General features: G+C 45.1%; 1 protein-coding gene across 5 annotated transcripts; it reads left to right on the plus strand.

Annotated features, from left to right (window-relative positions):
• Positions 1–430: 430 nt before the first annotated feature.
• Positions 431–24,431, plus strand: lrrc75ba (leucine rich repeat containing 75Ba). 5 transcript variants are annotated; one of them, XR_010795339.1, is made up of 6 exons: positions 431–1,006; positions 7,172–7,300; positions 10,190–10,302; positions 18,063–18,408; positions 19,115–21,996; positions 22,105–24,431. XR_010795339.1 is itself a non-coding variant. In XM_066644175.1 (5 exons), exons 1-5 carry the CDS (start codon positions 740–742, stop codon positions 19,349–19,351), a joined length of 1,092 nt encoding a protein of 363 aa, XP_066500272.1. In that variant the 5' UTR covers positions 431–739; the 3' UTR covers positions 19,352–24,431. The 5 variants fall into 5 exon arrangements, 2 of the variants coding, with proteins under 2 accessions (XP_066500272.1, XP_066500273.1); XR_010795340.1 differs by having other exon boundaries at positions 19,115–20,382; XR_010795341.1 differs by lacking the exon at positions 22,105–24,431 and having other exon boundaries at positions 19,115–20,382; positions 21,834–21,853.
• The last annotated feature ends 3,289 nt before the right edge of the window (positions 24,432–27,720 follow it).

Genomic DNA, 27,720 nt, shown 5'->3' on the forward strand with positions numbered 1-27,720 from the left:
TTTTTTCCCCCTAAATTCAGCTTCGGCTTTGACGTACACATTCAGTGATGAGATCAGGATGGGATAACCATGGGGCTGATATGGGAAGCCCACCAGAAAACAAAACACACCCCAGGCCCATATGGACCCCAAATATAGAGAGTTGCTGGGCTGCCCATATTTTTCAGATGCAGGCAGCCCACCTGCGTCCCACAACATCAACAACAACCCCCAGGGCCAAGCCCATCTTAACCTCAGCCAAACCATATCCATGTATCGACTTGGTGATAAACACTGTAAAATAAAAGCAAATTATAGTGAATTTTTATTTAATTATCAGAATTAATAAGTGATGTTCGCAGATGGGCGTGGTCTGCCAGAAAACAGGTGGGTTTTGAGAGGACTATAAATAGCACTGGTTGTGAGGAGAACCGTTAGCTGCTGAATACAATTCACAGGACTCTGATTCCACGTTAAATAACTCGACGATTCCTACGAAATAATTCGTTTCTGATGGTGGTTTACCTCAGGAATTTAAATTCTACAAGTATTGGAACATTTTGTGTGTGATTTTGTTGTGTTTTGATGCGAGTAATAAAATAAAAATTGGGAAAGAGCGGGAGAGTGAAGTGCTGAGCGGGGAGTGGGAGCCTCTAGAGACGGTGCGTTTGTCATTGCTTTTAAACCGATATTTTGAGGTGAGTATAATAATAACTAAAAAAAAACGCATTTTATGTGAGTGTGGAGACGCTATGAGACCATGGGTTCCCGTCTGAGCCGCCAAAGCAGTGTGGACGGCGGCGTTTTCTCTGCGAAGCGCCGCCGGAGCGCCGCGGAGAGGGAGCGGGTTTCTCGCCGAAGCAGTGCCGACTTCGCGCTCCTCAGGGCGGACAGACTTACTGCCATGCTCCGGCGCACGGACCCGAGCCCATATGCGCGGAGAGTCGCCTGGATCCGGGACATCCAGCAGCTTCTGAGGAACAACAACATCCAGGAAGCTGCGGACGTGCTCCGGAGACTTAGGAAGGTAAAGAAAAGGGTCTGGATTTAAGAGTATGTGGTGATTATTCATTAAAGTTGTATTCAGAATATAATTTACTGTATTCAAAAAAATATTGCACCCTTTACAAAGGGAGGAAGCAACTACCGTGTCATTGATTGTTTTGCTTCGTGTGATTCTAGCCTGTTTTATATTGTATAGCTGCACCAATCCTCTTTTACGTTTTGCTTCATGTCATCTTTGACATATTTATATTGTATTAAACATGTTGAATTGTATTTGCAAAATGACGTGTCCTGTATAAAGGTGATACACACCTGTAATGAATAGTGCTACTATACCTTTACTATTCTCAAAATACTATACTCTTTTCAAGGGTACCAACCCGTAGCATGTGTCCTTGTTTAGTTTGATGTTTAGTTGTAATTCAGACCTGTTTCTTAATGTAGTGCATCTTCAAACACGGTGCACTGTCATTAAAATAACAGTCATCAAGTGGTATACTGCATTTATTAGTGCTTTCTTCAAATACTGCTGTGCACCCCCCCCCCTGCAAAAAAAAAAAATATAGCTGCACCAGTTAGCATGTTTTGTTATTTGGCTTCATGCCTCTGTACTCTGCCCGATCCATGCAGTGCGCTAGTGACATGTAAAGGCAGTGTATTTTGTCAGTACTAATGTGTTACTCCAGCCTGTGTTGTACTTGTCACAGGTTGGTATTGTATTCTCAAAAACACTTAGAAGGGTTCAGAGCAGCTAGCATGTGTCATACTGCTTACTGCAATTTTGTTGTTGTTCCAGCACGTGTTGTGTTCGTTGCGTGTTAGTGGCATGTAACAGAGCGAAAGGCTGCACCAGCCGTTACTAGTTCTTACGTCTCTGATGTTATTCCTGCCGACCCTCCATTTATATTCTGCACAGTTCCATTTTGCAGAACTGTTTTCCCCCCATGCTTTTATTTATTTATTTTTTGTCAGTTGTTTTTGTCCCATGAGAAGTGGACCAAGCTGCTGTCATACACACGCACACACACACACACACACACAGCTAGCATGTGCCCTGATGTTATTAGTATTTTATTTTATGCCTTTGTTGTTATTCCATGCTGTTGCATATTACATTGCATTTCTATGAATACTCCACCCCCCGTCCCCTTTTACCAGGGGACCAGGCTGCTAACATACACACAACCACACAACCAAAATGAGGCTTGTCTTTATGTGGCATGCCTCTGTTCTTATCAGCCCACCAAGCACTTATTTATTTTATCACATCTTTATTGTTGATCCGTCCTATTATGTGTTGTATTGCATTTCTAAAATGCTATGGAATTCACAGGTAATGTCCATGTGGATGGGAATTAAAGCTCCTCTCCAGTGTACATTGAAAAGGGAGGAGTCTAGGGTTTTAAAATTTCTTTTAATATTTCCTTTATTCTCTTATTTCATCCTGTTTCGTATTGTAGAGAATGTTCAAACTTCTGCACATTATTTGATGGGACTAGGTAATTATCATGTGTCCTGTTGTCATTATTCTTCATTCTTTTCTTGTTGTAACCCACTTGTTTTATTTACTGAACATCTGTAAAATGCGGTGTCTTGTCTGTGTATTTTGCTTTTTTGTCTTTGTTGTTCCATTATGTTTACAAAACGCTGGACCCTTCACAGGCGACAAGCATGTGTCCTGTCCTAATTTCTTTGGCATACTTCTGCTAGCCTGTGTTGTTTTTATTCCCAAGCTGTTGCACTACTCACAGGCAAGTACCATATGTCTCAATGTTAGCAGCTTAGTCTATTATTTGAATTCATTTCATTTAATTTCATGCCTTTATTTCTGTTATTCCATCACAGGCTGTAGTCTCAGACAGCACCTTAATTATTCATGTCCTTATTCCGACCTACCATGGGATTGTTGCATGTCAAAGTGCACTTTACAAATATTTTAGCATGAGGGATCAATTTTCACCCTCAGCATTGTCTGTTGTTGTTTTTGTCTGTGCTAATGCTAATGTCCAGGCGTATCCTAGACTGCCCCAGCAGGAGTGGCACAGTCAGGGCAGTGGATTGTATTCACTTTTCAGTATTTCTCTCTGAGATGCTGCAGTGTGTCAGCTTGTTCAGGAGAAGGTTTTAGCGTCCCGTGCAGTTGGAATGTCTTAGAGCAGGACAGTACAGCAGGGAGAGGACGAGGGCATGAAGCCAGAGTGGATGCATCTGTTTGCACAACCTGTGTGAGTTTCAAGCATCCATTTTGGACATTTGGGAGGTGCTAATGGTGGAGGATTAGTCCTGGATCACACACAACTCCAGCACTTCCACAAAGTACTCCACAGCCCAGTGCTGGGGCTCTTCATAACCTTGTAGCCACACACATCTTAATGACCTTAGGCTCGTGTGTGACTGTTCCATAGAATGTAACATTAGTGTTCACTGTAGTGTACATGCATCCTTACTGTCCTGAGAGTACGTCTTTTCTGGGATATAGACGAGGGAAGTCAGTGTTGCATTAGCAGTAGCTCAGAAACACACACACACACATGCCCCAGCGAGTGTAGAGCTAATGGATGTAACATTGATGTCACAGTTGTGGTGGCAGTGTGGTGATTTAAGCTCAGGCAGAGACTCCTCTCCTCCCACTGTGTCTCAGTGACTCATTTCCTGAAGGAAAAGCTAAACCCCAGCTTCAGTCTGACACCGCGTCTTCATCGTCTGCGCAGTAAACTTACGACTCTCTCAGCCTTTCATGGCATGATGGGAGTGGACGCTACTGAAACGGTCTAAATGTGTGTGGACACCTCTGGGGAAATCAGCTACTTTGAAGGAAGCAACATAATTTTACTGTTGACACTTAAATTATTAAAATGATCATAATTACATGCCATCGTCTTCTGCAAAGTGGGGTTCACATGGTCCTGGAATTAGTCCCAGTTTACGCTCCACAGAGTGGGTCTTCAACATGGTGGCTGTCAAGTTTTAAATTTATATCATTTTTACAAGGTTTTCAAATAAATACAATCCACTGAATTGTATTTTATTGAATTTAATTAAGTGGATTTATTTTATTTATGTATTTTTTGGATCATTGATTTCCCACTAAGACTGGAGTACATCCCTCTCTTCTCTGCATTGTTTTTGCTGTTTTTCGTTTTCTGTCTCTCTGTCTGGCTTTCATCTCTCCCTCATCCCTCCATACTTTTGGTTTTCTCTCTCATCAACTTGCCCTCTGCTTCTCCACCTCCTTCCATCTCTCCATGTTCTCTATATCATTATTATTTTCTTCAGTTTTTCTCTCCTCTCCTTATCTTTCTTTCCCTTTGTTGCTCTCTGTCTATGCTCCTTAAAATGATCCGTCTGCTTTACTAGCAGTTTCTTCTTCTTCACTCGTTTTTCTTGTTCAGTCTTTCTTCCCTGTATTGATTTTTCTGATGCGTACATTCGTGCCCCCCCCTCCCCCTGTCTCTCTCACACACTCAGTCACTCTTTGGGTTTCTGGGATTTTCCATTTTCCTCTGCTCCCTCCCTCCTTCCCTCTCTGGCTCTCACATTCTCATTCTCTCTTTATTGCTGTCTCATTCTTTCTGCTCTCGGCTGGTCAGTCCTCTTCTTTTCCTCCTCCTCCTCCCTCTCTCTGCAGACAGAGCTGCAGTTAATTACTTTGAGGGTTTGACAGCTCGTGGCAGAGAGCACTGTGGGTAATCAAACCGTAGCTGTGTCACAGGAGACCCGCCGCAGTGTGTGTGGTGAATGTATAACGTGTGTATAGTGAGTGTGTATGCGTTTGTGTGTATGTTGTGAATGCATGTATATAGTTTTTGTGTGTATAGTTAATGTATGTGTTTGTGTGTATATAGTGTGTGTATCTGTGTATATACAGTGTGTTTGTGTTTATAGTGAGTGTGTATATGTGTGGGTATATAGTCAGTGTATGTTTTTGTGTATATAGTGTGTGTAGTATGCGTTTGTGTGTATATAGTGTGTAGTATGTATGTAGTTTTTGTGTGTATAGTTAATGTATGTGATTGTGTTAGTATATAGTGTGTGTATCTGTATATACTTTGTGTGTATATAGTTATTGTTTGTCTATATAGTGAGTGTGTGTGTGTATATGTGTGGGTATATAGTGAGGGTATATGTGTTTGTGGAAATATAGTGTCTGTGTTTGTGTATATAGTGTGTGTATGTTTGTCTGCATAAAGTATGTGTATGCTTTTGTGTGTGTGTATACAGCGAGTGTGTGTGCAATGTGTTTGTGTGTATACAGTGAGTGTTGCCATGTTCCAGGGTCAATCCTGTGAACTCCAGACCTTTATTAAGGCTGACGGACATTAGGAGAGATGTAAATGGGAGTGTTTGAGATTGCTGTCAGCGAGTTAACGTAAGTGGAGCGAGGCTGATGGTCCGGTGCTGACAGCACTACTGGAGCCTCTGTACTGAAGGGAAGGTCATTTTGGGTTCTAGATAATGCTTCCTTTGCTTAAAGCAGGCTTAATATGGGTACTTCAGTACTCACTCGGCTACATCATGCTGCAAAAGCATTGTGTGAACCATGAGGAAATCTAAGCTGAGAAGTTGATGACTGGGAAGTTAATTTCTATGTAAATAAACCCAATAACTAACAGGCTGTGTTTACACTAACTTTCTGTGTGTCTACGTTTTTGATGAGATTTTGTTGCGTTATTTCTCCTCACTGTAGAAAGTGAGAGCCACGTTTGTCAAATTATGGAGTCATTATTAAGAGTTCGGACACCACAGACACTAGCTTCATACACAGACGAAAACATTTTCCTGATGTTATATGGAGAGACTAAAAGCTTGTAGTCTGAGTTCGCCCCCAGTGTGGGCACTGTTTATTCTTTAATTCATTATTTATTTTAACCTCTAACCAGGCAAGTCATTAAGAACATATTCCTATATACAACGGCATCCTGGTTAATGATCTCACCAGAACTACAGGAACAGAAAAGGAACACTTGGAAGCCTAAAGTGAGTGGCCATGCTCAATGCTAAGAGTCTACCAGAGCGGCCTGAAGTGATGGACTCCGTCCCGTACCCATAAAAGCAGCTGGAGTGGTGGTTTTGATCCTGAAGCAATCACTCAACACCTGACCTCACTGTCTGTAAAGTAATGTTCCTGCAGCTAGTGTGAACGTGAAGATGAACACACACCTGATTAATGCCTTTCAGTTCAGAAGAATTGTTGAATGAACTGGAGTCTAAAACCTTTTTTGTCGTGTAGTGTGTGTTGAGTCAGGTGGAGCTTTGTGTCCGATCTCGTCCTCGGTGCCTGAACAGTGGCGATGTTTTCATTAACGGCAGATGGAGGTCACAGGGACATCGTGACTAAGATATTTTCCAGCAGCGGATCTTTATTACGGATGAGTTAAAGGGGTCAGTGTGCGACCAGTGGAACCAGCCGTCCAGTGAGCTTAGCTCTTTTTAAAGCATGGTCTTAAATATCTCTGACTGAAATTCAGATTAGTCTCTCACAAGGCTCTAGAAGAGATGGACCAAGAGGGAGAGCTAAGGAAGGGACTGAGGGAAATAATTATTTTTTAAAAAATGGAGGAGACTGCCGCAGAAATAATTGAGGAGGAAAATAATATAGAAAGACAATGCAGCAAGTGACACGTACAAGAAGAAAGGAGGAGGCATTTATACAGAGAAGTACAAAGAAAAAGAATGCAAGAAGAAAGACAGATTGCAAAGCAAGCGATGGGGGAACAAAATGGAGGGAGTGAAAGAAGAAAAAGAGTAGGGCACCAGAGAGAGTTTGGGACTGTGTAGGCGTCTCATCAGTTGCCTCAAGCTAAACACATTAAAGCTCACCCTCGGCAGGAACGAGTACAAAGACTCCACTTCTTCCTCACTTCATCCCTTCCTCTCTCCACTTGTACATCATAAACATTACACACACAACTGCATCTGAATATTAATATCACTGCGGAGATATTCTCACAGTCTCCGTCACTCCCTCTCGATATCGCTCCCTCACAGAACTAGGATCTCAACACTTATTATCTGTAGCTACATCGCTCCGTCTCTGTAACTCTGCAGTCTCATCACTCCATTCCTTCTCATCCATCACAGCGTCTGGGTCTGAAATATAATAACTCTGAATATTCAGTCTGTCGTTAAAAGAGAAGATGGAAGCTGATTGAGTTTGTTGTGTGTTTGTTTATGTTTGTGTTTGTAGGATCTGGGGTTAGAGGGTTCATCTCTGAATGATATTCTGTACAAGAACGCTGCATTCCTGAACCTGGTGGATCCCATTTCTCACGAGCTGCTCCTCAGCCTCGCCAGAGACATGCAGTGCCCAAAAAAGGTGAGACCCGCTGTCGGCAAAAGTGACAACCCTTTACAGGCTTCACCGCGTGGACCCGGAGCTCAGCGTGGAAGTGTTACCACCCTTCAGCACCAGCTGGTGTAACTGGGAGAAAAGAGCCTCTGTTGTTGCTTTGTACTACAGAAACTGCACTATGTAACTTACGGAGGAGGGTAGGGTGTAGAGAATCCAGGAGACTTTGTTGTTGCTAAAGTGACTAGTTATTTTTATTTACTAGTGTTTGATATATTTATGATAAATTATTGAAAAGTCAGATTTGTAAAACCTTTAAAGACACAGTGGGTGAGACTGCAGGGGACAGCATGTCTCATGGGACTAAAGGTCTTGGTTTTAAAGTAATGACTGTACTGTGCAGCTGAAAGAAACTTTCAGTGAGACTCTAGAGAACATCTCCTAGCTTCTTGTGTCGTTCAGATCAGTTCTTTGAAACTTTCTACCCGTTCGGAGTCTGTAATCAGGTTATTTTAATCTTCTTAAAGACCACGCCGCTGTGGATACGGATCACAGAGCGTTTCTCATGTCTCTTCTGTCCAAACTCAGCGTGAGAGCAGATCTGATAACTCCCAGCTGAGATTAGACTGAGTCGGAATGGGCCGCGTGTGTTTATAACGCAGGGGACATTTCCATGTTGAGTTTTTGTGGGACGTATTTTTGAAGCAGTGTGGGTCCCCCAAGCCTTATTTTTAATATTAATTTCTCTCATTAGGACATAACAGCTGCCCTTTGTAATGTGGGATATGTCCATTGTGAATCAACCAAGAGAAATGGTCCAAATTTGCTTGGAATATGAACGAATGAATGAAGAGTCAATTGTTGTTCACACGCATTGATTCAGTGTCTCTTCTCAAATGAAGGGTGCTTACCAGGAGTGTGTGTGTTCCTTCTTTTTCTGCATTAACAGTCTCTACTCTTCTGGGAAGGCTTTATTAGATAGTGGAACATTGCTGTGAGAATCTGATGGCATTCAGGCAGATGACAATTCTGCACAACCCCACTGTTGGACTGTTGGCATTGGGCAATGAGACCTCAGGCTCACGTGGAACTGCAGGAGTTCAGACACATTCCTATGACACTCTCTCAATCTACTGACCCTCCACAGCATTTCTCAAAGGTTCTCATAGCTCTCTGAGGGTGTTTCTGTTGGGTTTCCTGTGATCTCCATTCTCCAAAAAAGAACTCGGTTAAATAAAAGCCCTTTTAAGGCCACGTTTGTCTGAACAGGAAACAGCTTTCTGTGAAACCCTGCTCCGCTCGGTGTCTGTGGCATGTTTACAGGTGTTAAACTGGATAAATATAAAGTAGAACGATCTTCCAGTGCAAAGCCACGTCGTGTTCACGGTCTGAGGTGTCCTTCATTACACAGTGTCCAAAGCCTTCTCAGATAGCAGTGAATGTTGGACCCAAATGTGGATGGTGTGCAGTTCTCTTACGGCCCACATTTGGTCTTGAATGACGGTGTTGACTCAGCCACAGCTCCACTACATAAGGGCCAGATGTCAGGTGGGTTCTGGACCATTTCTAGCCTTCGCAAATGTGCTTTAACCCAAGTCAAGGCTTGGTGTCTGGCCCATTCAACACTTGCCAGTGCCGTAACTGAGCCGTAAGCACCAAAAGTGGCACGTTAGGTCCGGACATGTCTGCTATCTGGGTTGCTTTAAGCTGCATCCATTATAAACACAATACAGTGGAACCTCTACTAACGAACTTTCCAAGATACGAACTGGGCATTTGAATATTTTTTGCCTCCACCAACGAACCACGACTCTAGAAACGAACCCGAGACTCCGCGGAGCCGGCGGCTGGAAATGGCCCCTGACCCCAATAGGCGAGTCTCCCAGCGCCCCCAGACTTGAGTGAGCTTTTAAGATTAGCACATTGTAGCTTTAGCAATTTAGCATTAGTGTAAATAGCAGACATCGAAATTGGTGCTAAGTTAAGCCGTATCTACGCTTCGTCTCCCCACATTCACCGCCTACTCTCCGTAATTACACCCCCCCCCACCTCCCGTCATACAGCCAGTGCCTGTGTTACTCCTCCAGCCAGTCGTCACGTCTTCAAGGTAGCGATGTGTAACCACTTACAACTTTATTATTTCTTTTTTATTACTGTTTCCACTGTATTTATCTTTTACTTTTAGTAACGCTACATGTATTTTTTTACTAATTGGAGAGTGTTGTAAACATATCAGTGTAAAAAGGGTGACTTTCGGGGCGGGGGCTGGAACACATTAATTGCTTTTCCATTATTTTAAATGGGGAAAATTGACTCGAGAAATGAACTTTACCACTTACGAACCGGGTCTTGGAACGGATCAAGTTCGTAGGTAGAGGTTCCACTGTATTAATAAACATCTGCAGCTGCACATGTGTGCGATTTCAAGTGTTGGCTCGAGCGGTACAAAGCCATCGAGCACCGGGCAGTGGAACAGTGGAACTGTGTTCTCTGGAGTGATAGAACTCCCGTCTAAAACCCTGGGAGGAGCTGGAGTGGTGTGTGTGATCCAGAACATCAGCACCTGATCTCTCTGATGATATTTCTGATCAAGGCTAGCAGCTTCTGTGTTGAACTGTGGATGTTGTTTGTGTCTATTTTGGGCTTTTCGTGGCTGATAGGAGGCATCTTCTTGATCTAAAAGCGTCGTTCTGACAGCAGTGCAATGCCAACAACATAGTGTGCAGTTTCTATGCTACAGAGATAGACGACACCATAGCACACTCACAGCTCCGGTTCCACACTCTGATCCATTTATCACCTCATTAACACTAACGGGGAATGGATAATGAAAGGCCAGGGGTTTGTGGTTAATACAAAGGGTTTTAATAATAATTTGTAAAAGAAGAGTGTTTGTTTATTTGTTTTGTTTGGTAGGATGTGGATATGCTGAAGTCATCAGATAAAATCTGCAGGCAGCTGATCTACCACCTGACGCCGCACTCGAAGTGGCTGAGACAGAGCATGAGCCGGAGAAAAGCTCAGGCCTGGTGAGAGACACACTTCTGCTCTAGAACATGTTTATTACCCACAACTTACGTAGAACCCCCTACAGTCTTTGGCTTAAAGGGGACTTATCAAAAATAGTTGTTCAGTGCATGTTCACAATAATGTGTTTATCTGGAGTCCACCAACCCTTACACTGTGAAACAAGACCCCAGTCAGTTCTCTGTGCGCTTCCTGAGTCAGAAACACAGGATAAAACGAGTCGTTCTGATTCTGCTCTGCTTTCGTCGTCAAGTGCCGAGACTTTAGAATGGCCCCGCCCCCTCGTCTGAGTCTGTCCAATCACAGCGCTGGACCCGTGTTTATGTGAGAGCACAAAGACGAGGTTAAACTCAGCAAAACAGACACAACGAGCGCGGAGAAATAAGAGCACTGAGTAAAAACGGAGAAGAAAGAGAACAGAGTGAAAACGGCTAAAAACCAGAGCTTCTGCTCCTCGCTCCTCACTGCTGTGCGCTCGGGGTCGGGTGAACAGCGAGCGGCTCATTATCATTTAAAGGAACAGGGCTGTGGAGCTCGTGGGGTTTCATTAAGAAACAGAACTATGTTCCACTGTGGAGAAGAGAGGAGTATGGCTCCTTTAAGTGTAACCAGTATCTCTAGTGTAATACAGCACTGTAATTTCTGACAGCTCAGCTGTAGATAAATGTGAGGGATTAGAGCACATTAAACCAGACACTGCAGTACTATTAATCTCTCTCTCTCTCTCTCTCTCACACACACACACACACACAGAGGAATATCCTCCTCGTGCATACTCAAAGTGTGCTCCATTTTCCTGTGGTGGAGACATAAACACAGTCCATGGAACCAGACGTCCTCCTCTAAAAGCCCCTAATAGAAAGTGAGGAGAGTGGACAGTGGGGGACAGGGGACAGTGGAGGTGAATGGAACCAAACGTCCTCCTCTAAAAGCCCCTCACAAAAAGTAGACGGTAGATTTGCAGATTTCTAGTGGAAAAAGTGAAACATCCCATAATAACATGGAGGCGGAGTCCTGGAGCAGCGCTGGGCTTTAAAATCAGAACCTGCTGAGTGCATTATTTCAGACTAAAACCTTGTATCTGCCTCCGGAGCACTGTTAAAGAGACAGCACCGATCAATACCACAGTATTAGAGCCTCTGAGGGTGTGTGTGTGTCACTGTAAAATTACAGTAAATTAATGGATAATACAGAGAGAGAGAGGGGTAAACGAGGTTAGATTAGAGAGATATACATAGAGTCAGAGAGATAAAAATGGGGATATAAAATGACAATGAGGGTGAGAGAGAGAGAGAGAGACAGGTAAAGAGAGAGAGAGAGAGACAGGTAAAGAGAGAGAAGCTAATGAGAGGATGGAGGTAGGAGAATGAAAGGAAGGAGAGGGGAGAGAAAGAGAGGTAAAGATAGAGAGAGAGAGTATGTATAATTCAATCTTTCACATCTGTGGGTGTCACTCAGTGGTGTGTGTGTGATCTGAGGTCAGCTGTCACTAAATCTTTAAACGTGTGTGTGTGAGAGAGAGAGAGAGAGACCCGCTCATCTTTCCCTCTGAACTGAAGGTCATTAATCAGGAGTGTGTTCCTCTCCTCACTGCAGTAACAGACTCCTGTGGGAGGGCTCTACATTAGGTCTGTGAGAGTCTGATTGATTCAGCCAGGTGAGCACGGGTGAGATCAGGAGTTTGTTGAAGGGCTGGTTTCACGGTGAGAGTTTGAGTCTCACACACATCACAGGTGTGAAAGCATCCACTCAGGTAGAAAACCATCACCGTCACCATGGCAACGTCTCCACACAATGTCTCCTTTTATCTCCTCCCTTTCTCATCTGCCTTTTGGTTTCTCTTTGCTTTCTCATCTGTCTCTTCTCTCTCTCCCTTTCTCATCTGTCTCTTCCCTCTCCTCTCATCTGTCTCTTCTCTCTCTTATCTGTCTCTTCTCCCTTTCTCATGTCTCTTCTCTTTCTCCTCCTTTTCTCATCTGTCTTTTCTCACCTGTCATCTGTCTCTACTCTCTCCTCTTATCTGTCTCTTCTCTCTTCTCCTCCTTTTCTCATCTGTCTCATGTCTCTTCTCTCTCTCCTTTCCTACATTTCACATCTGTCTCTTCTCCCTCTCCTCCATTTCTTATCTCCATTTCCAATGACTCTCAGAGTGTTGGGGCCCATTTTAACTGTGTGGCTCTGTGCTGCTCATTTATTTATTTACTGACTGGTTGATTGTTTTGCTCTGTCTCTGTTTGTTCTTTGATGTTGTGTGTCCTAATATTGTCTGCGCTTTGGGTTTTTGAAAAGTGCTTAATAAATAAAGTGAGTTATTATTATTTTTGTTATTATTATCATTATTTTGTGGTTATTATCATTGTTGTTGTTGATGTTGATGTTGATACCCCTGAGCACTGAACTGAGGCATCATCTCGTTCACTGTTAACAGTCTGTAATTTACATGCAGATTAAGAGTTAGTTCTCATTAACCGTCCATTCTCCTCAGCAGGTTCAAATCTGTCAGTGGAGAGAGAGAGAGAGAGAGAGAGAGACAGACAGACAGAGAGAGAGAGAGAGAGAGAGAGACAGACAGAGAGAGAGAGAGAGAGAGAGAGACAGAGAGAGAGTGTCTCTGAGGACTAGAATGATGATTAATGAAGGGATTCTGCATCATTCATGAATTTCATAAATACAAACCCATGTTGAGGTCAATCCTCCACTGACCTCAGAACAACAACAACAACAACAACATTATTCAACTAGTGTTCTCTCTGTGTCTGTGTGGGTTTCCTTATGATGGTCCGCCTCCACCAATGGAGTGTGTGAAATCTGCAGATTCAGCCAACCACGGGTTGAGAAGGTTGTCCAGGAACCATTCCCCATGGACACTGAGGGACGGCTGGGTTTGTCCCTCATTTCAGGACGAACAAAGCAACAGAGTCTCTCCAAAACACAAATCTCGTCCTGAAGTGGCACACTGCTCGTTCTGATCCTCATGAGTTCACAGCTGTGAAGTGTGTGTGTGTGTGTGTGTGTGTGGAGTCTGGTGTTTCTCGAAGTGTTTCGCTCCAACTCTCGGTGATGGAGAGAATGTGACAGGAGGAAAATGGATGACACGCCAAGCGCTGGTTGCCAGGAAACGTGAGACGAGTGGAGAGTAAGCGTAATTCATGGGGACACCTGATCACAAATAAGTACCACTCAGACCTTCATCACGGCCATCGCTGAGGAACATGAAGGAGACCCTCAGCGTGCAGCAGGACTCATCCCCCTCTTTTTTTAAATGCACATTTCATTTCTTCTCCACAGTGGAACATAGTTCTGTTTCTTAATGAAACCCCACGAGCCCCACAGCAGTGTTCTCCCCCTGTGTAAACAGCCCCTGTTCAGAACGCCCGCTTTCAGCACCTGTTCCTTTAAATGATAATGAGCCGCTCGCTGTTCACCCCGACCCCGAGCGCACAGCAGTGAGGAGCGAGGAGCAGAAGCTCTGGTTTTTAGCCGTTTTCACTCTGTTCTCTTTCTTCTCCGTTTTTACTCAGTGCTCTTATTTCTCCGCGCTCGTTGTGTCTGTTTTGATGAACAGAGGTTAGTGTTCTCCTCTGAGTGTGTTGAGCTGATGAACAGAATCTCCTCCGAGTCCAAACTTAGTTGCTATGTGAGGATATTTGTGGGCGGAGCCTGGAGAGCAGTGGAGAGTGATCTGTGGCGGTGCTGAGTTACCAAGGGGTTTCAGTGTCTGATGTCACCTTTAGACTGACCCATTACGGACAGCAGTGTGTAATGTGTTCTGTCGAACTGAGAGGGAGATATTGATCCTGATAATGGAACTGATGTAATAAACGAGAGAGAGAGATGGAGGGGGGGATGGAGGGATGCGGGGTGAAAGTCGCTGCTGGAATGAACAATTTCAGCAGCAGCTCAGCCCTCGCCGTGACACAGCAAAATTATATTCTCCAGCTCTCACTGCTGTCAACATGAGATATGGAGTTATATTTTATTATTATATTATTGTGTGTGAAGATTTATACTGATCCACAGACACATCCTCGACAGAGAACAGGTGCAGGAGAAGCACTGTGTGGAAGAGTGGAACTGTGTTCCACACACCAGAGGAACCCGATCGCTCCAGAGAACACAGTTCCACTGTTCCACACACCAGAGGAACCCCATCACTCCAGAGAACACAGTTCCACTGTTCCACACACCAGAGGAACCTCATCACTCCAGAGAACACAGTTCCACTGTTCCACACACCAGAGGAACTCCATCACTCCAGAGAACACAGTTCCACTGTTCCACACACCAGAGGAACCTCATCACTCCAGAGAACACAGTTCCACTGTTCCACACACCAGAGGAACTCCATCACTCCAGAGAACACAGTTCCACTGTTCCACACACCAGAGGAACCCCATCAGTCCAGAGAACACAGTTCCACCGTTCCACACACCAGAGGAACCCCATCACTCCAGAGAACACAGTTCCACCGTTCCACACACCAGAGGAACCCCATCACTCCAGAGAACACAGTTCCACCGTTCCACACACCAGAGGAACCCCATCGCTCCAGAGAACACAGTTCCACTGTTCCACACACCAGAGGAACTCCATCACTCCAGAGAACACAAGTCCCGCTGTTCCACACACCAGAGGAACTCCATCACTCCAGAGAACACAGTTCCACCGTTCCACACACCAGAGGAACTCCATCACTCCAGAGAACACAGTTCCACCGTTCCACACACCAGAGGAACTCCATCACTCCAGAGAACACAGTTCCGCTGTTCCACACACCAGAGGAACCCCATCACTCCAGAGAACACAGTTCCACTGTTCCACACACCAGAGGAACTCCATCACTCCAGAGAACACAGTTCCACTGTTCCACACACCAGAGGAACTCCATCACTCCAGAGAACACAGTTCCGCTGTTCCACACACCAGAGGAACCCCATCACTCCAGAGAACACAGTTCCACTGTTCCACACACCAGAGGAACTCCATCACTCCAGAGAACACAGTTCCGCTGTTCCACACACCAGAGGAACTCCATCACTCCAGAGAACACAGTTCCGCTGTTCCACACACCAGAGGAACTCCATCACTCCAGAGAACACAGTTCCGCTGTTCCACACACCAGAGGAACTCCATCACTCCAGAGAACACAGTTCCGCTGTTCCACACACCAGAGGAACTCCATCACTCCAGAGAACACAGTTCCACTGTTCCACACACCAGAGGAACTCCATCACTCTAGAGAACACAGTTCCGCTGTTCCACACACCAGAGGAACCCCATCACTCCAGAGAACACAGTTCCACTGTTCCACACACCAGAGGAACTCCATCACTCCAGAGAACACAGTTCCACTGTTCCACACACCAGAGGAACTCCATCACTCCAGAGAACACAGTTCCACTGTTCCACACACCAGAGGAACTCCATCACTCCAGAGAACACAGTTCCACTGTTCCACACACCAGAGGAACTCCATCACTCCAGAGAACACAGTTCCGCTGTTCCACACACCAGAGGAACTCCATCACTCCAGAGAACACAGTTCCGCTGTTCCACACACCAGAGGAGCTCTGTCATTGTACTACAGAGTCTGATTTTCCTAATTTGAGGTTCACAGTCTTTGTCTAAAGTGTAATGTCAGCTCTGAATTCTTAAAAATAAATTCACTAAAAAGGATCCTTACAGCGATGCCACAGTAGAACTATTTGATTCCATTAATAAAACATTATTGTAGAAGAGATGTGTGTGAAGTATCTTTTAAACATTTAAAGAAGTCAGTGTCATGGTTCTTTACACTCGCAGCTTCTTCATAAATTTCTTTATGGAACCAAAAATGGTTCCTCTATGGCATCACTCAAAGGACACTTTTTAAGAGAGTTGCTGTGCCCTATTCACTACATAGTGCACTATTTTGGGGTTCCGCCATTTTGAAGTAGTGTCCAAACACATAGTGGACAGTTTTCAGTGCACAACCCATGTACACTAGCAGACACCAGATTACCCATAATCCATTGTGTTGTTTCGTTAAAAAACCCACATGAGGTATTGTCTGACATCATTCACTTCTCTCCTGACTTCAGCTCACTATAATAGTGCAGTATGTAGTGAATAACACAGGGAGCAGTGAATAGGGAGCCATTTCAGACACAGGGAGAGTCTCTGAATCAGAGGCAGGATGTAAACCTCAGAGCAAGGGAACAGTGGAATCAGACAGTTTCTGACAACACCCTTTAGCTCGGGCCGGACGAGTTCTGCTGTCTCGCTCGGCAGAGTCGGAGCTGTCTGGCACACGGCAGCGTGACTAAAACCCGAGGAAGATCTCTCCCAGAACGTCGTCCAGACTCAGACACACTGCGGCTGAGATGTGTGTGAATACATTTCCATCAGGATGCAGCAGACTTACAGGAAAGTTCTGTTTGTTCCACGGTGTTGGAGCCGAGACCCCGAGATCAGCTCAGTATCAAACCTCTGGGTTACCCCTTCTCTGAACCAGGGCTGTTTCTCAGTGTGGGTTCTTGTGTGTTCTTGCTTGTCGTCATCATGCGCTGCCAATTTTACGTTCCACAGAACCGTTAAAGTACCCCGATATTGTTTTTTAATCGGACTAAATTGAGGGCACATCGGTGCCTGACTCTCCATTGAGAACCCATTTGGCCCCATTTTGATGCAGTATGTTTGACAGTCTGTGTTTAACCCTTGCCTGTCCTGACTGAATGAGCTTAACCCCTTTAAAACTTCTCTACATGTGTGTCCTGCCTCAGTCGTCGCGGGGCACTGACAGGTGAAAGTCAGCAGTGTTCAATTAAAGACTCTGTTCTATTCCAAAACCTTCTCAACTTTCAGCTGATGTAAACGTAACCATTTTATTTTAAGCCATTTTTATTCATTTTGATTTGTTCTTCACCAAAATGAAGGAATATAAAAAGTAACTGATATTCTTAAATGTTAAAAATAGTAAATAAAAAAGTAAAAAGTGGTGATGTAACGTTTTCCTCAAACAGTCACGACATGGATGTTGTTCACTCACTGATTCCCAGTAAATCCAGGATAAAAAAAGATGACTGAAAATGGAAGGACGTAAGTAGGGGACAAAACTGAGGCCCTGTTCTCAGCTGATCTGGAATCAGATTCTTATTTGGGACGCGGTGTGAAACCGTGGCTGTTTTTTTGGTTCTTTATTCGGTTCCTCCTTTGTGCTCAGCCCCAGTGATTTTCTGTGAGTCGTGTGAGTTCAGGTAGAAAATTGGTTTGGTGAAGAGCGTGTCCTGGATGTTTTTGTGGTGGTTGTGTCACACACACACTTTCTTTCATTTTGGAAATCCACACAAAAAAGTGACAATAGCACCCAATTCTCCACGCGGAGGACGAGTTCACAATGGAGCCATAAATAACCTCCATCCGTTAGCAATAGCTGCTCAGGCCAACGACTCATTTATCATTTATTATAAATAACGTTCAGATTGAAAGAGAGCTACAGGATCAACAGTGTAGTGCATTTAGTTACAACTCTCCACTGTGCGCACGTCATATTTCTTATGTTTTTTATTCCAGAGCAAAACTGGTTAGATACAATGTAGACCACACATGAAGGAGAACGTGAAGAGAATGTAAAAGTGTTTCACCAGAGCGTTCATCCAGTCTGCACGGTCTGCTCACATTCACTGTTATGTCCGTCCATGCTCAGACTCACATCCCAGGCACTCAAGAGTCAACTCAGACTCACTAAACCATCTAACGCTCATCCCTATCTCCCCTCTTTCAGCCTAAAGACCACCCTCCAGAAGAAGCTCTGCACTGACTCTGTTGATCTCTCTGGGATCCCCCTGTCCATGCGGGATATACGGCATGTGGCGTATTACCTCCAGACCAGCGGGGGAGCTGTGATCTCTGTGGATCTGAGCTTCACCGAGCTCCGAGACGAAGGTTTGAGACTTCTGCTGCCGCTCATGTGTACTTTACCCAAACTCACAACTCTTGCGCTAAATGGAAACCGCCTGACCATCGCCATCATGAAGGACCTGACAGAGGCTCTGAAAAACCCCAAGACCTTCCGTTGCCTTGCCTGGATCGACCTCGGCAACAACGTGGACATATTCACCATGCCTCAGGTAACGGGCTCAACCAATCAGCATCAGCCTGCTCAAAATCAGCCAGTTACTAGCAGCCAATCACTATCAGCCAGTTACTAGCAGCAAATTACTATAAGACAATTAGTAACAGGCAGTTGCTATCAACCAATCAGCATCAGCCAGTCACTAGCATCCAGTCACTATGAGTCTATCATTATCAGCCAATCAGCATCAGCCAGTTACTATCAGCCAGACACTAGCTTCCAGTAACTATCAAACTATTATTATCAGCCAATCACAATCAGCCAATAACTATCATTAGCCAATCCCCATCAGCCAGTTCACCATCAGCCAATCTCTATGAGCCAGTCATTATGAGACAGTCACTATCAGCCAACTCCCTATTAGCAAATCCCCATCAGTCAGTCAATTCTCCATCAGCCAATCCCCATCAGCCAGTCACTGGTAATTGGCCAATCACTATCACCCAATCCCCATCAGCCATTTGTTGTTAGCCAGACTCTGTTTAGCTAATGACAATCAACCAATCACCATCAACCAGTTCCTATCAGCCAGCCTCTGTTAACTGTTTACCCTCAGCCGATCACCTTTGGCCTCAAAGCCAGTTACTCTGTAGTACATTCCTTAATAAAAACCTGATTTCCAACTGCTTTTATACCAGATCTGACCATGTGAGTTTGACCAATCAGACTTCATTTGTTCTCTCACTCTCCTGTCTCTCCAGCCCCTCCTGGTGGCCCTGAGGCGGCGGTGCAGCCTTAAAAGCAGCCTTCCCACTATCTACGAGTACACGGAGGGTCAGCCGTACTGCTACCGCATGGAGAGCTCCATAGAGGAGCCCAGCCACTACGAGGAGGAGGACGAAGACGACGATCTAGATGAGAAACTGGACCTGGAGCAGTGGAGCATTGGGGAGCAGAAAAGTTCAGGCAGTTTTACCCTGCACTACTGCGAGAGGTGAAGGGGAACAACCCTTTGACCTGCGGTGTTACCCAGCGCTGGGCGAGAGACGTAGAGAATTAGTGAGACAGAGGGAGAGAGAGAGAGAGAGAGAGAGAGTCTCCCAACCCTCCCAAAACCGTGAGCACTGTTCACTGTTCAACCTCTTGTCTTGTTTCCCATCCGTGGCTTCATGTGGACAACAACGCCATCACTTTCACAGAGCAGTGGGACGGCTAATCTGAGCTAATCTAAGTCAAGCTAAGAATAGCTATGCTAGGCTAAGTTAGGCTAAGTGTCCAAGCACAGCACACAGTGACAAACGCAGGCCTCAAACTCACCGTTTTGGCAGACGATGCTCCTCGGCACAAGGTGAGGGTTCATTGGAGGAGACCAGGATGAAAGAGGAATTCCGTAGAGGACGTCCAACTTCTCTCGGAAAACCGTGAGCTGAAACAATCCAAAAAATCCCAAACGTTTCAGAAAGGTCAGAGTTGGACTAAGTTGATGAGCTGATGCATACCGACATTGTTTTACATGCTCTGAGCATCCGCAGCTTTAGCTAAGCTAATCTAGGCCCGGTGGGGATGTTTCCGATCTTGATTGATCTTGATTTGGGGGCTATGGTCAGTTTTCTGAAGTTTTTTTAAGGATCTGGCGCCCGAGGCCCTTTCTGCCACAGCACGCCGGCCCTATCTCGCCACTGTGTGCTCTGCTAATCTCCGAACAAAAGCCATGAGTCCAGCTCAACAAACCTCACGGCCAAACCCTCCAACACGTGATGTGCACAAAACTGCTAAGTCAAGACTTTTGCGTGTTTTTTAAACCCCCCTCCTCTTCCCTATTTTCCAAAAAAAAGTCCACTTGTGAAAACCCTCTCGTCACTTGTGTCACCTGTGTCTTGTCTCTGTGAATGATTATACAACACCAACACACACAAAACATAGCTGTGTGGTGGCGACTTTGTTTCTTCTGTGATGAACACAGCCATCTTAGACAACCCCAGGAACAGCCGCTAACACTCCCCAACCACATTAAGACCACAGCTCAAAGGTTAGCAGCAGTCATTTTAAAAGTAATACACAGCTAATCTGCTGTTTTGAGACATTTTTCACCTGCAGTTGTAGAAATTATTCTTTGTAACACAGTTTTAATACATAATCAGCCTGCCTTGGCTATGGGCTAGCTTTAGCATCAGTGGGAATGGACATGTTTTTGGGACAAATTCATTCTGCTTTCTAAGCAAGCAAGCTCATAATAATAAAGCTAGCTGCTTGTTTTTGTTACAGAAATATTAGAAATAAAATTAAACAACTTCTTAAGCTAACAGTGCTACTAATATATGCTCGGTAGTTGTTTAAAAACAAGAGTGATTTGTCACAGATCTTCTTTCTTGATGAAGGCTGTCTTCAGGTCCTCTTCGGATGTTCCTGTGTGTTTTTCGATGTGGTAAATACGACATTAAACGTGTTCCAGTGGCTTTTCATCGGGAAACAAAGGCCAGTCTGTTTGTGTCAGGCTGTGATTGGCTGGAGTTGAAAATAACGGACATGTGCCCTCCTATTAACCCCGCCCACTGTAACTCCTCCCTTTTTGGTGATTTTAGTGCCGTGACGTTTCATAATCAAGGCGTCTTCAACTCGGAGAAAAATCAGAGTCTATCGAAATCTGAGTTTCTCACTATAAATGTGACACTGTGGGGACGTTCTCGTAATTCCGGTATTTCCCACAGGACGTGAAGGCAGGGATATCCAGTTTATTTACAACTGGTTCCCAGTAATGCTAATAATAACAACATGATAGCTACCTGTTTCTCATGAACTGTATAATGTTTGTTGAACATTGTTTATAGATTTATAACCAACTACAGAGTTTGTGTAACGTATGTCTACCACTTGATGTTTTTTGTTTGTTTGTTTGTTTGTTTTTATAAATAAAGAACAGGACTGTTAGCTGTTAGCAGGGGGCTAATTTACCCTAGCTGTGAAGAACTAGCCATGCTGGAGTTTGTTACCGTGGTTACATGCTACTTCCTTTAGCCAAATTAACCCTTTAAAGCTTTGTTGTCTGTTGTGTCTGTGACTGGAGAGGAGTTCAGCTGCTGAGTTCATGAAGTGAATGTAATGTTAGAAATGTTCTGCTGATGTTAATAATGTTTCCCAAATGGATTTTTAGATTTAAAGCAACACTAGGTAAGAATTGTTTTTTTTTTTTTGCTCCTGGGCTCCTCCTACAGTTACAGAGTTGATTCACATTTACAGGACTGTCCTGAAATCCAGAGGAAGTGTTCTCCCTGTTACAGCTCAGTGGAGCATCACAGTGATTTTGAAACTGGAATTTTATTATAAAAACTACATAGTGTTGCTTTAAAGATGTAAATGATGTCTTAGCCTCTGAAAGATGTAGCAGCGATGATACAAACCAAACCTGGGCCACATCTGGAGTTTAGATCCAGCTTTTTGAAATGATCATTTCCCTTTTAATCTCATCTTCCTTCTGCTTAGTCCATCCAACTGTTGCAGAGCGAAGACTCCCAGGCGTCTCTGACCACTGCAGTTTCCTCAGGCTCCTCTAGGGGAATCCCCAGCGTTCCCAGGCCTCCCGGGAAATATTGTCCCTTCAGTGGGTCCTGGTGGTACCTCCAGGAAGAGCCATCCGGGGCATTCTGTAATATAGATAAAATAAAACAATAGTTAGATATAGGGTGTTATTTTTATAATAATAGAATTAATTTAACAATAATTACCAGCTGCTTGTTTGCTTTGTTCTTTTCAGGGTCATAGTGGCACCAGTGCAAAGACACACAGCTCCCTCTGGCTCCCCCTGGTGGATGTGCAGTTGTTGTCAGGAGATAAATTGTGAATGTAATATATCATTAATGATTATTACTGTACTATATTTTATAATTGGGTTTTAAACCAGCGCTGAACACTGGTCAACCCCTAGAATAAATGTCCAGCGGCTGGGTCCGAATCCAGAGTGTGTCCCAGGCTCGGCGCTGGTCCATTCCTCTGATATTCCTCATTACAGGATTGTTAATGATATTACACCGTTTCTGAAGTTCCTGGTTATTTTCCAGTGGAAGCTTCAATTGATCTTTTCTTTTCTTCAAGGGGCAGTGTTTTTAAAAAGTAAACAATCTCATAATGAGAAATGATGATGTGTGTGAAATATAAATATTTACGTAAAGGGCTCATATCTTATATTTCTGTTCATTTATTTAATTTCCCCCTCTTTTTAAACAGTTTTAATTCATTTTTTACTTCACTCTTTTCACACCTGTGTTTCCTGCTGCAGATCAAAGGCTGACATATGCAAATGACCTCAGTAGTGATTGGCTGAGTAGATCACGGGTGTGTGTTTGCAGAGTCTGATGCGTGATTAGTGATGTGTGATGATTAGTTCTTACGCTTCATTAAAGGTGTAGAATGATCTCTTTGGGGAACACAGTTCCACTGTTCCTCAGCCTTTAAACCCCACTCTAGCAGCTGCTCCAGAGCGCCTCCTGTCTGTGGACAGAGGATTCAACTCTCAGCGAATGAAGGAGCAGAATTCTCTCAGTTAAAGGAGCGTCTACAAATGTTTGGACCTTTTTTTTTTTTTTTGGACGTTTGTTATTTCAGGATATGGGCCCTTTAATTAGATCTGACTCGTTATGCTAATTAATGCTAATGTCAATCCCCTTGGAGCAAATCAGCTGCAGAAGACAGTCTGGCTGTGGTTTAAATTACTGTGTGTGTGTGTGTGTGCTGTTTTAATGTTGTCTTAACGTTCCTGTCGACTGTGTTGTTGTTGTTCATCTGTTAGTCTGAGTGTAAGGTTAGAGTCCTCAGAAAGACTTGAAAACAAACACAGCACTGTGCAGTAACAGGACAGTGATCGTCTAAACCTCCGGCTCATGCACCGATCAGCCACAAGATTAAAACCACTGGCAGCTGAGGTCTGATCCACAAACGCCTCCCGAGATCTGACGGGTCAGAGCTGTCTCAGCGCCACTAGGGGGCCCCACTCAGTCTTAGAGAGGAGGTTTTAATGTTACGGCTGGTTGTGTGTAGTGTTTCTCAATGAGAGGCTGCTGTGAACGGAGTGAACGTGGTGTCGCTGTGTGTTGAGTGTGTGGAAAAATATGGACCAAGAAATATTTGCTCAAGGGCTCTTCAGCCGTGGATGTTGAGGGAAGAGGAAGCATTGTTCCTTCACCACTCCCCCCTCGCTCCTGTTTCTCCTGCCATTCGAGGAACTGATGACTGATGTCTCCTCACACCCAGTGACTCTGATCAGGAAGAAAACTCACAGAAGATGAGTGAATGAGTGAGTAAGAGTGAATGAGTGAGTAAGAGTGAGCGAGTGAGTGAGAGTGAGTGGATGAGTGTGATTGAGTGAGTGAGTGAGTTGAGAGTGAGTGGGTGAGTGAGGGGTCAGTGTGGGTTGAGTATCTGATGCCTGCAGCAGTCCTCAGTGAACGGTGAGCTGTTGATCAGAATGAAGATGATCTCTGGTCAGTTTTTGGAGTGAATCAGTGAAACATCTGATTAAAGGTTCTGTCTCTTTCTTTCTCTTTCTCTGTGAATTTCAGATACTTGTTGTTGTCGTCCTGTGTGTAAACGGCCCTTAAACAAAAATAAATCTATATTTCCATGTGCTATAATGTGGTAAACGCACCTATAACCAGCACAGTGTTCCACAGAGCTGCAGCGTGTTATAGTTCACGGGAAAAATCTCCAAGCGCTCAAAGGGCAGCTCCACCCACGTTTCTCAGTCTCTCTCCATCATCCTCTGCTTGAGATCTCAGCCTCAGAGAGTGGGAGTCAGAGCAGGGGACGCATGGAGACGCCTGGTTCCCTTCACCAACACTGGAGAGAAATGAGTCTCCACTGTCCACACTGTGTCCTCTGTCCACCAGGACACTGTCCAGCGCTGTGTCACAGAGGATTCTGGGTGAATTCTGAGAGCTGGGTGGGGTTGTCCTGCAGGCTGTGTGTATATATGTTGTAAATGTGTTGTATTTGTATAAAGATCTTCTCTGTGGTCTGTGTCAGCGCGTCACGTATTAAATCTGATTAATAATTCTTTATACGACTGTTACACTCCTCTTCACTAATAAATCACTCTAATTAATTAAACACCTGGGGTTTTAGTTTTATTCTCCGTTCAGAAACAGCTTGTAGTGTGTGTGTGTGTGTGTGTATAAGGGGTCAGGCTGTACTGTGGACTACTGGTACGGGGCACTGATCACCTACAGAATGACAGTGCAGCTGCAGTAATTGGTGTGTGCCAGCAGAGGGAGGTGTTTAGTCAGACTAATGTTACTGAAACTTCAGTTCGAAACTGATAAGGGGGTGTCACTGTTGAAGCAGCAGGTAGTGTCTCTGTCACAGCTCCAGGGTCCTGGAAGTTGTGGGTTTGAGTTCCGCTCCGGGTGACTGTCTGTGAGGAGTGTGGTGTGTTCTCTCTGTGTCTGCGTGGGTTTCCTCCGGGTGACTGTCTGTGAGGAGTGTGGTGTGTTCTCCCTGTGTCTGCGTGGGTTTCCTCCGGGTGACTGTGTGAGGAGTGTGGTGTGTTCTCCCTGTGTCTGCGTGGGTTTCCTCCGGGTGACTGTCTGTGAGGAGTGTGGTGTGTTCTCTCTGTGTCTGCGCGGGTTTCCTCCGGGTGACTGTCTGTGAGGAGTGTGGTGTGTTCTCCCTGTGTCTGCGTGGGTTTCCTCCGGATGACTGTCTGTGAGGAGTGTGGTGTGTTCTCCCTGTGTCTGCGTGGGTTTCCTCCGGATGACTGTCTGTGAGGAGTGTGGTGTGTTCTCCCTGTGTCTGCGTGGGTTTCCTCCGGGTGACTGTCTGTGAGGAGTGTGGTGTGTTCTCCCTGTGTCTGCGTGGGTTTCCTCCGGGTGACTGTCTGTGAGGAGTGTGATGTGTTCTCCCTGTGTCTGTGTGGGTTTCCTCCGGGTGATTGTCTGTGAGGAGTGTGGTGTGTTCTCCCTGTGTCTGCGTGGGTTTCCTCCGGGTGACTGTCTGTGAGGAGTGTGGTGTGTTCTCCCTGTGTCTGCGTGGGTTTCCTCCGGGTGACTGTCTGTGAGGAGTGTGGTGTGTTCTCCCTGTGTCTGCGTGGGTTTCCTCCGGGTGACTGTCTGTGAGGAGTGTGGTGTGTTCTCCCTGTGTCTGCGTGGGTTTCCTCCGGGTGACTGTCTGTGAGGAGTGTGGTGTGTTCTCCCTGTGTCTGCGTGGGTTTCCTCCGGGTGACTGTCTGTGAGGAGTGTGGTGTGTTCTCCCTGTGTCTGCGTGGGTTTCCTCCGGGTGACTGTCTGTGAGGAGTGTGGTATGTTCTCTCTGTGTCTGCGCGGGTTTCCTCCGGGTGACTGTCTGTGAGGAGTGTGGTATGTTCTCTCTGTGTCTGCGTAGGTTTCCTCCGGGTGACTGTCTGTGAGGAGTGTGGTATGTTCTCTCTGTGTCTGCGTGGGTTTCCTCCGGGTGACTGTCTGTGAGGAGTGTGGTATGTTCTCTCTGTGTCTGCGTGGGTTTCCTCCGCGTGCTGGATAAGGATTACAGACAATGAATGAACCGAATAGGGCTCAGACACTGCAGAATAAAACTACGCCTTTTACAAATAACAATAGTTGTATTTTATAATAAAGTCCTACAACATTTGTATTTTGTACAAACTATTTACACTACTACACTAACTCTGTCCTGAAACACATCAACAACTGTGTGGACAGAGTGACATCACAAAAGACAATAATAACATTCCCTAATCAGAAGCCCTGGATGAACAGAGAGGTTCGCATTCTGCTGAAAGCCAGAGATGCTGCCTTCAGATCAGGAGACCGGGAAGCATACAGCTTGGCCAGAGCTAACCTGAGGAGAGGAATAGCTATAGCCAAGCACTGCTACAAATGCCGGATTGAGGAGCACTTTACCTCCTCTGACCCTCGGCGTATGTGGCAGGGAATACACACCCTGACTGACTATAAACCAGCCAACTCTGTTCCATCTACCAACAGTGCTTCACTCCCTGATGAGCTGAACAACTTCTACGCTCGGTTCGACCAGGGCAACAAGATATCTTCAATAAACCATCCTCCACCAGACCACAACCCACTTGTACTTTCCACTTCGGACGTCAGTCGCATGCTGAGCAGAGTGAATGCACGAAAGGCAGCTGGCCCTGATGGTGTACCTGGCCGTGTGTTAAGTGTAAGAGGTCTGCCTGGGGCTGGGGCGAGGCTGCCTGCTAAGCCACCCCCAGTCACTAGAGGGAGACAGAGACACTCTTAATTTGGGGCAATTGGTTCCACCTGGGCTACACCTACTTAAGGGAAGCCAACATACTCCTCAGTGCTCAGTCTTGGGTTTCTCTTTTCAGAGTGCTGTGTAAGTCTGGCCGGTAATTTGGTAAAGGCTCTTGAGTTTTCTCCTGGGTCTCTCTCTCTATCTTCTGTTTTTCCACCAGAGCTTTCTCTCTGGTTTCTCCTGGGATTCAATATTATCTTTTCTTTACCATTTTTTTGTATAAATAAATAATTAGAAATAAGTTGTGTTCTATCATTAATTTCTTTTGTCTCGTCTTGTCCCTCCCTTTTGTTTTGGGAAGCTCCCTTGCCTTTGTCTTCTTTTTTGAGCTGATCAGTTTTTCCTTGACATCTTAAGTTTTCCTTCCGTGTTCTGTTTTGTCTCTGTGTTCCTAACTTCCAGAGTTAGGGTTGTTTGTGTGTCTCTGCACTTGAGGCCTATTTCTCTAGTGGTCTGTTGGTGACTTGCCCCGTTTCAATCCACCCCTGGGTGAGCTGCCACATTAAACTAAGAGCTTGTGCTGTGGAACTCAAGGGTGTCTTCACACACATTTTTAATGTTTCGCTTGCCCAGGCAGCTGTACCATCCATCTTTAAGTCTGCCACCATTGTGCCTGTGCCTAAGCACTCTACTGCTTCAGAGTTAAATGACTTTCGACCTGTTGCACTCACCCCAATAATTTCCAAGTGCTTTAAAAGACTAGTTCTTTCTCACTTGAAATCCTGCCTGCCTGCTACGCTGGACCCACACCAGTTTGCCTATCGTAGCAACAGATCCACCGAGGATGCTATCTCAACAGCACTACACGCTGCACTAACCCACCTGGACTGTCAGAACTCATATGTGAGAATGCTGTTCATCGATTTTTAGTTCTGCATTCAACACAGTGATTCCGTCTATGCTGATATCCAAACTCAACCATCTGGGTATCAGCACATCACTCTGCCACTGGATTTTAGACTTCCTGTCTAACAGACCCCAATCTGTTAGATTAGGCAACCTTCACTCATCAACCATCACCTTGAACACTGGCGTTCCACAAGGTTGTGTTCTGAGCCCGATTCTGTACTCTCTTTACGGATGACTGTGTACCTGCCTATGGTTCAAA

This window comes from Hoplias malabaricus, chromosome 14, assembly GCF_029633855.1.
Source record: "Hoplias malabaricus isolate fHopMal1 chromosome 14, fHopMal1.hap1, whole genome shotgun sequence".
NCBI classification, from domain to species: domain Eukaryota; kingdom Metazoa; phylum Chordata; class Actinopteri; order Characiformes; family Erythrinidae; genus Hoplias; species Hoplias malabaricus.

Coding starts and splice junctions, on each gene's coding strand:
- lrrc75ba (XM_066644175.1), top strand. CDS start 740: ATGGGTTCCCGTCTGAGCCGCCAAAGCAGTGTGGACGGCGGCGTTTTC. Junction 7,301..10,189: donor ACATGCAGTGCCCAAAAAAG/GTGAGACCCGCT, acceptor TTTGTTTGGTAG/GATGTGGATATGCTGAAGTC. Junction 18,409..19,114: donor ACATATTCACCATGCCTCAG/GTAACGGGCTCA, acceptor CTGTCTCTCCAG/CCCCTCCTGGTGGCCCTGAG.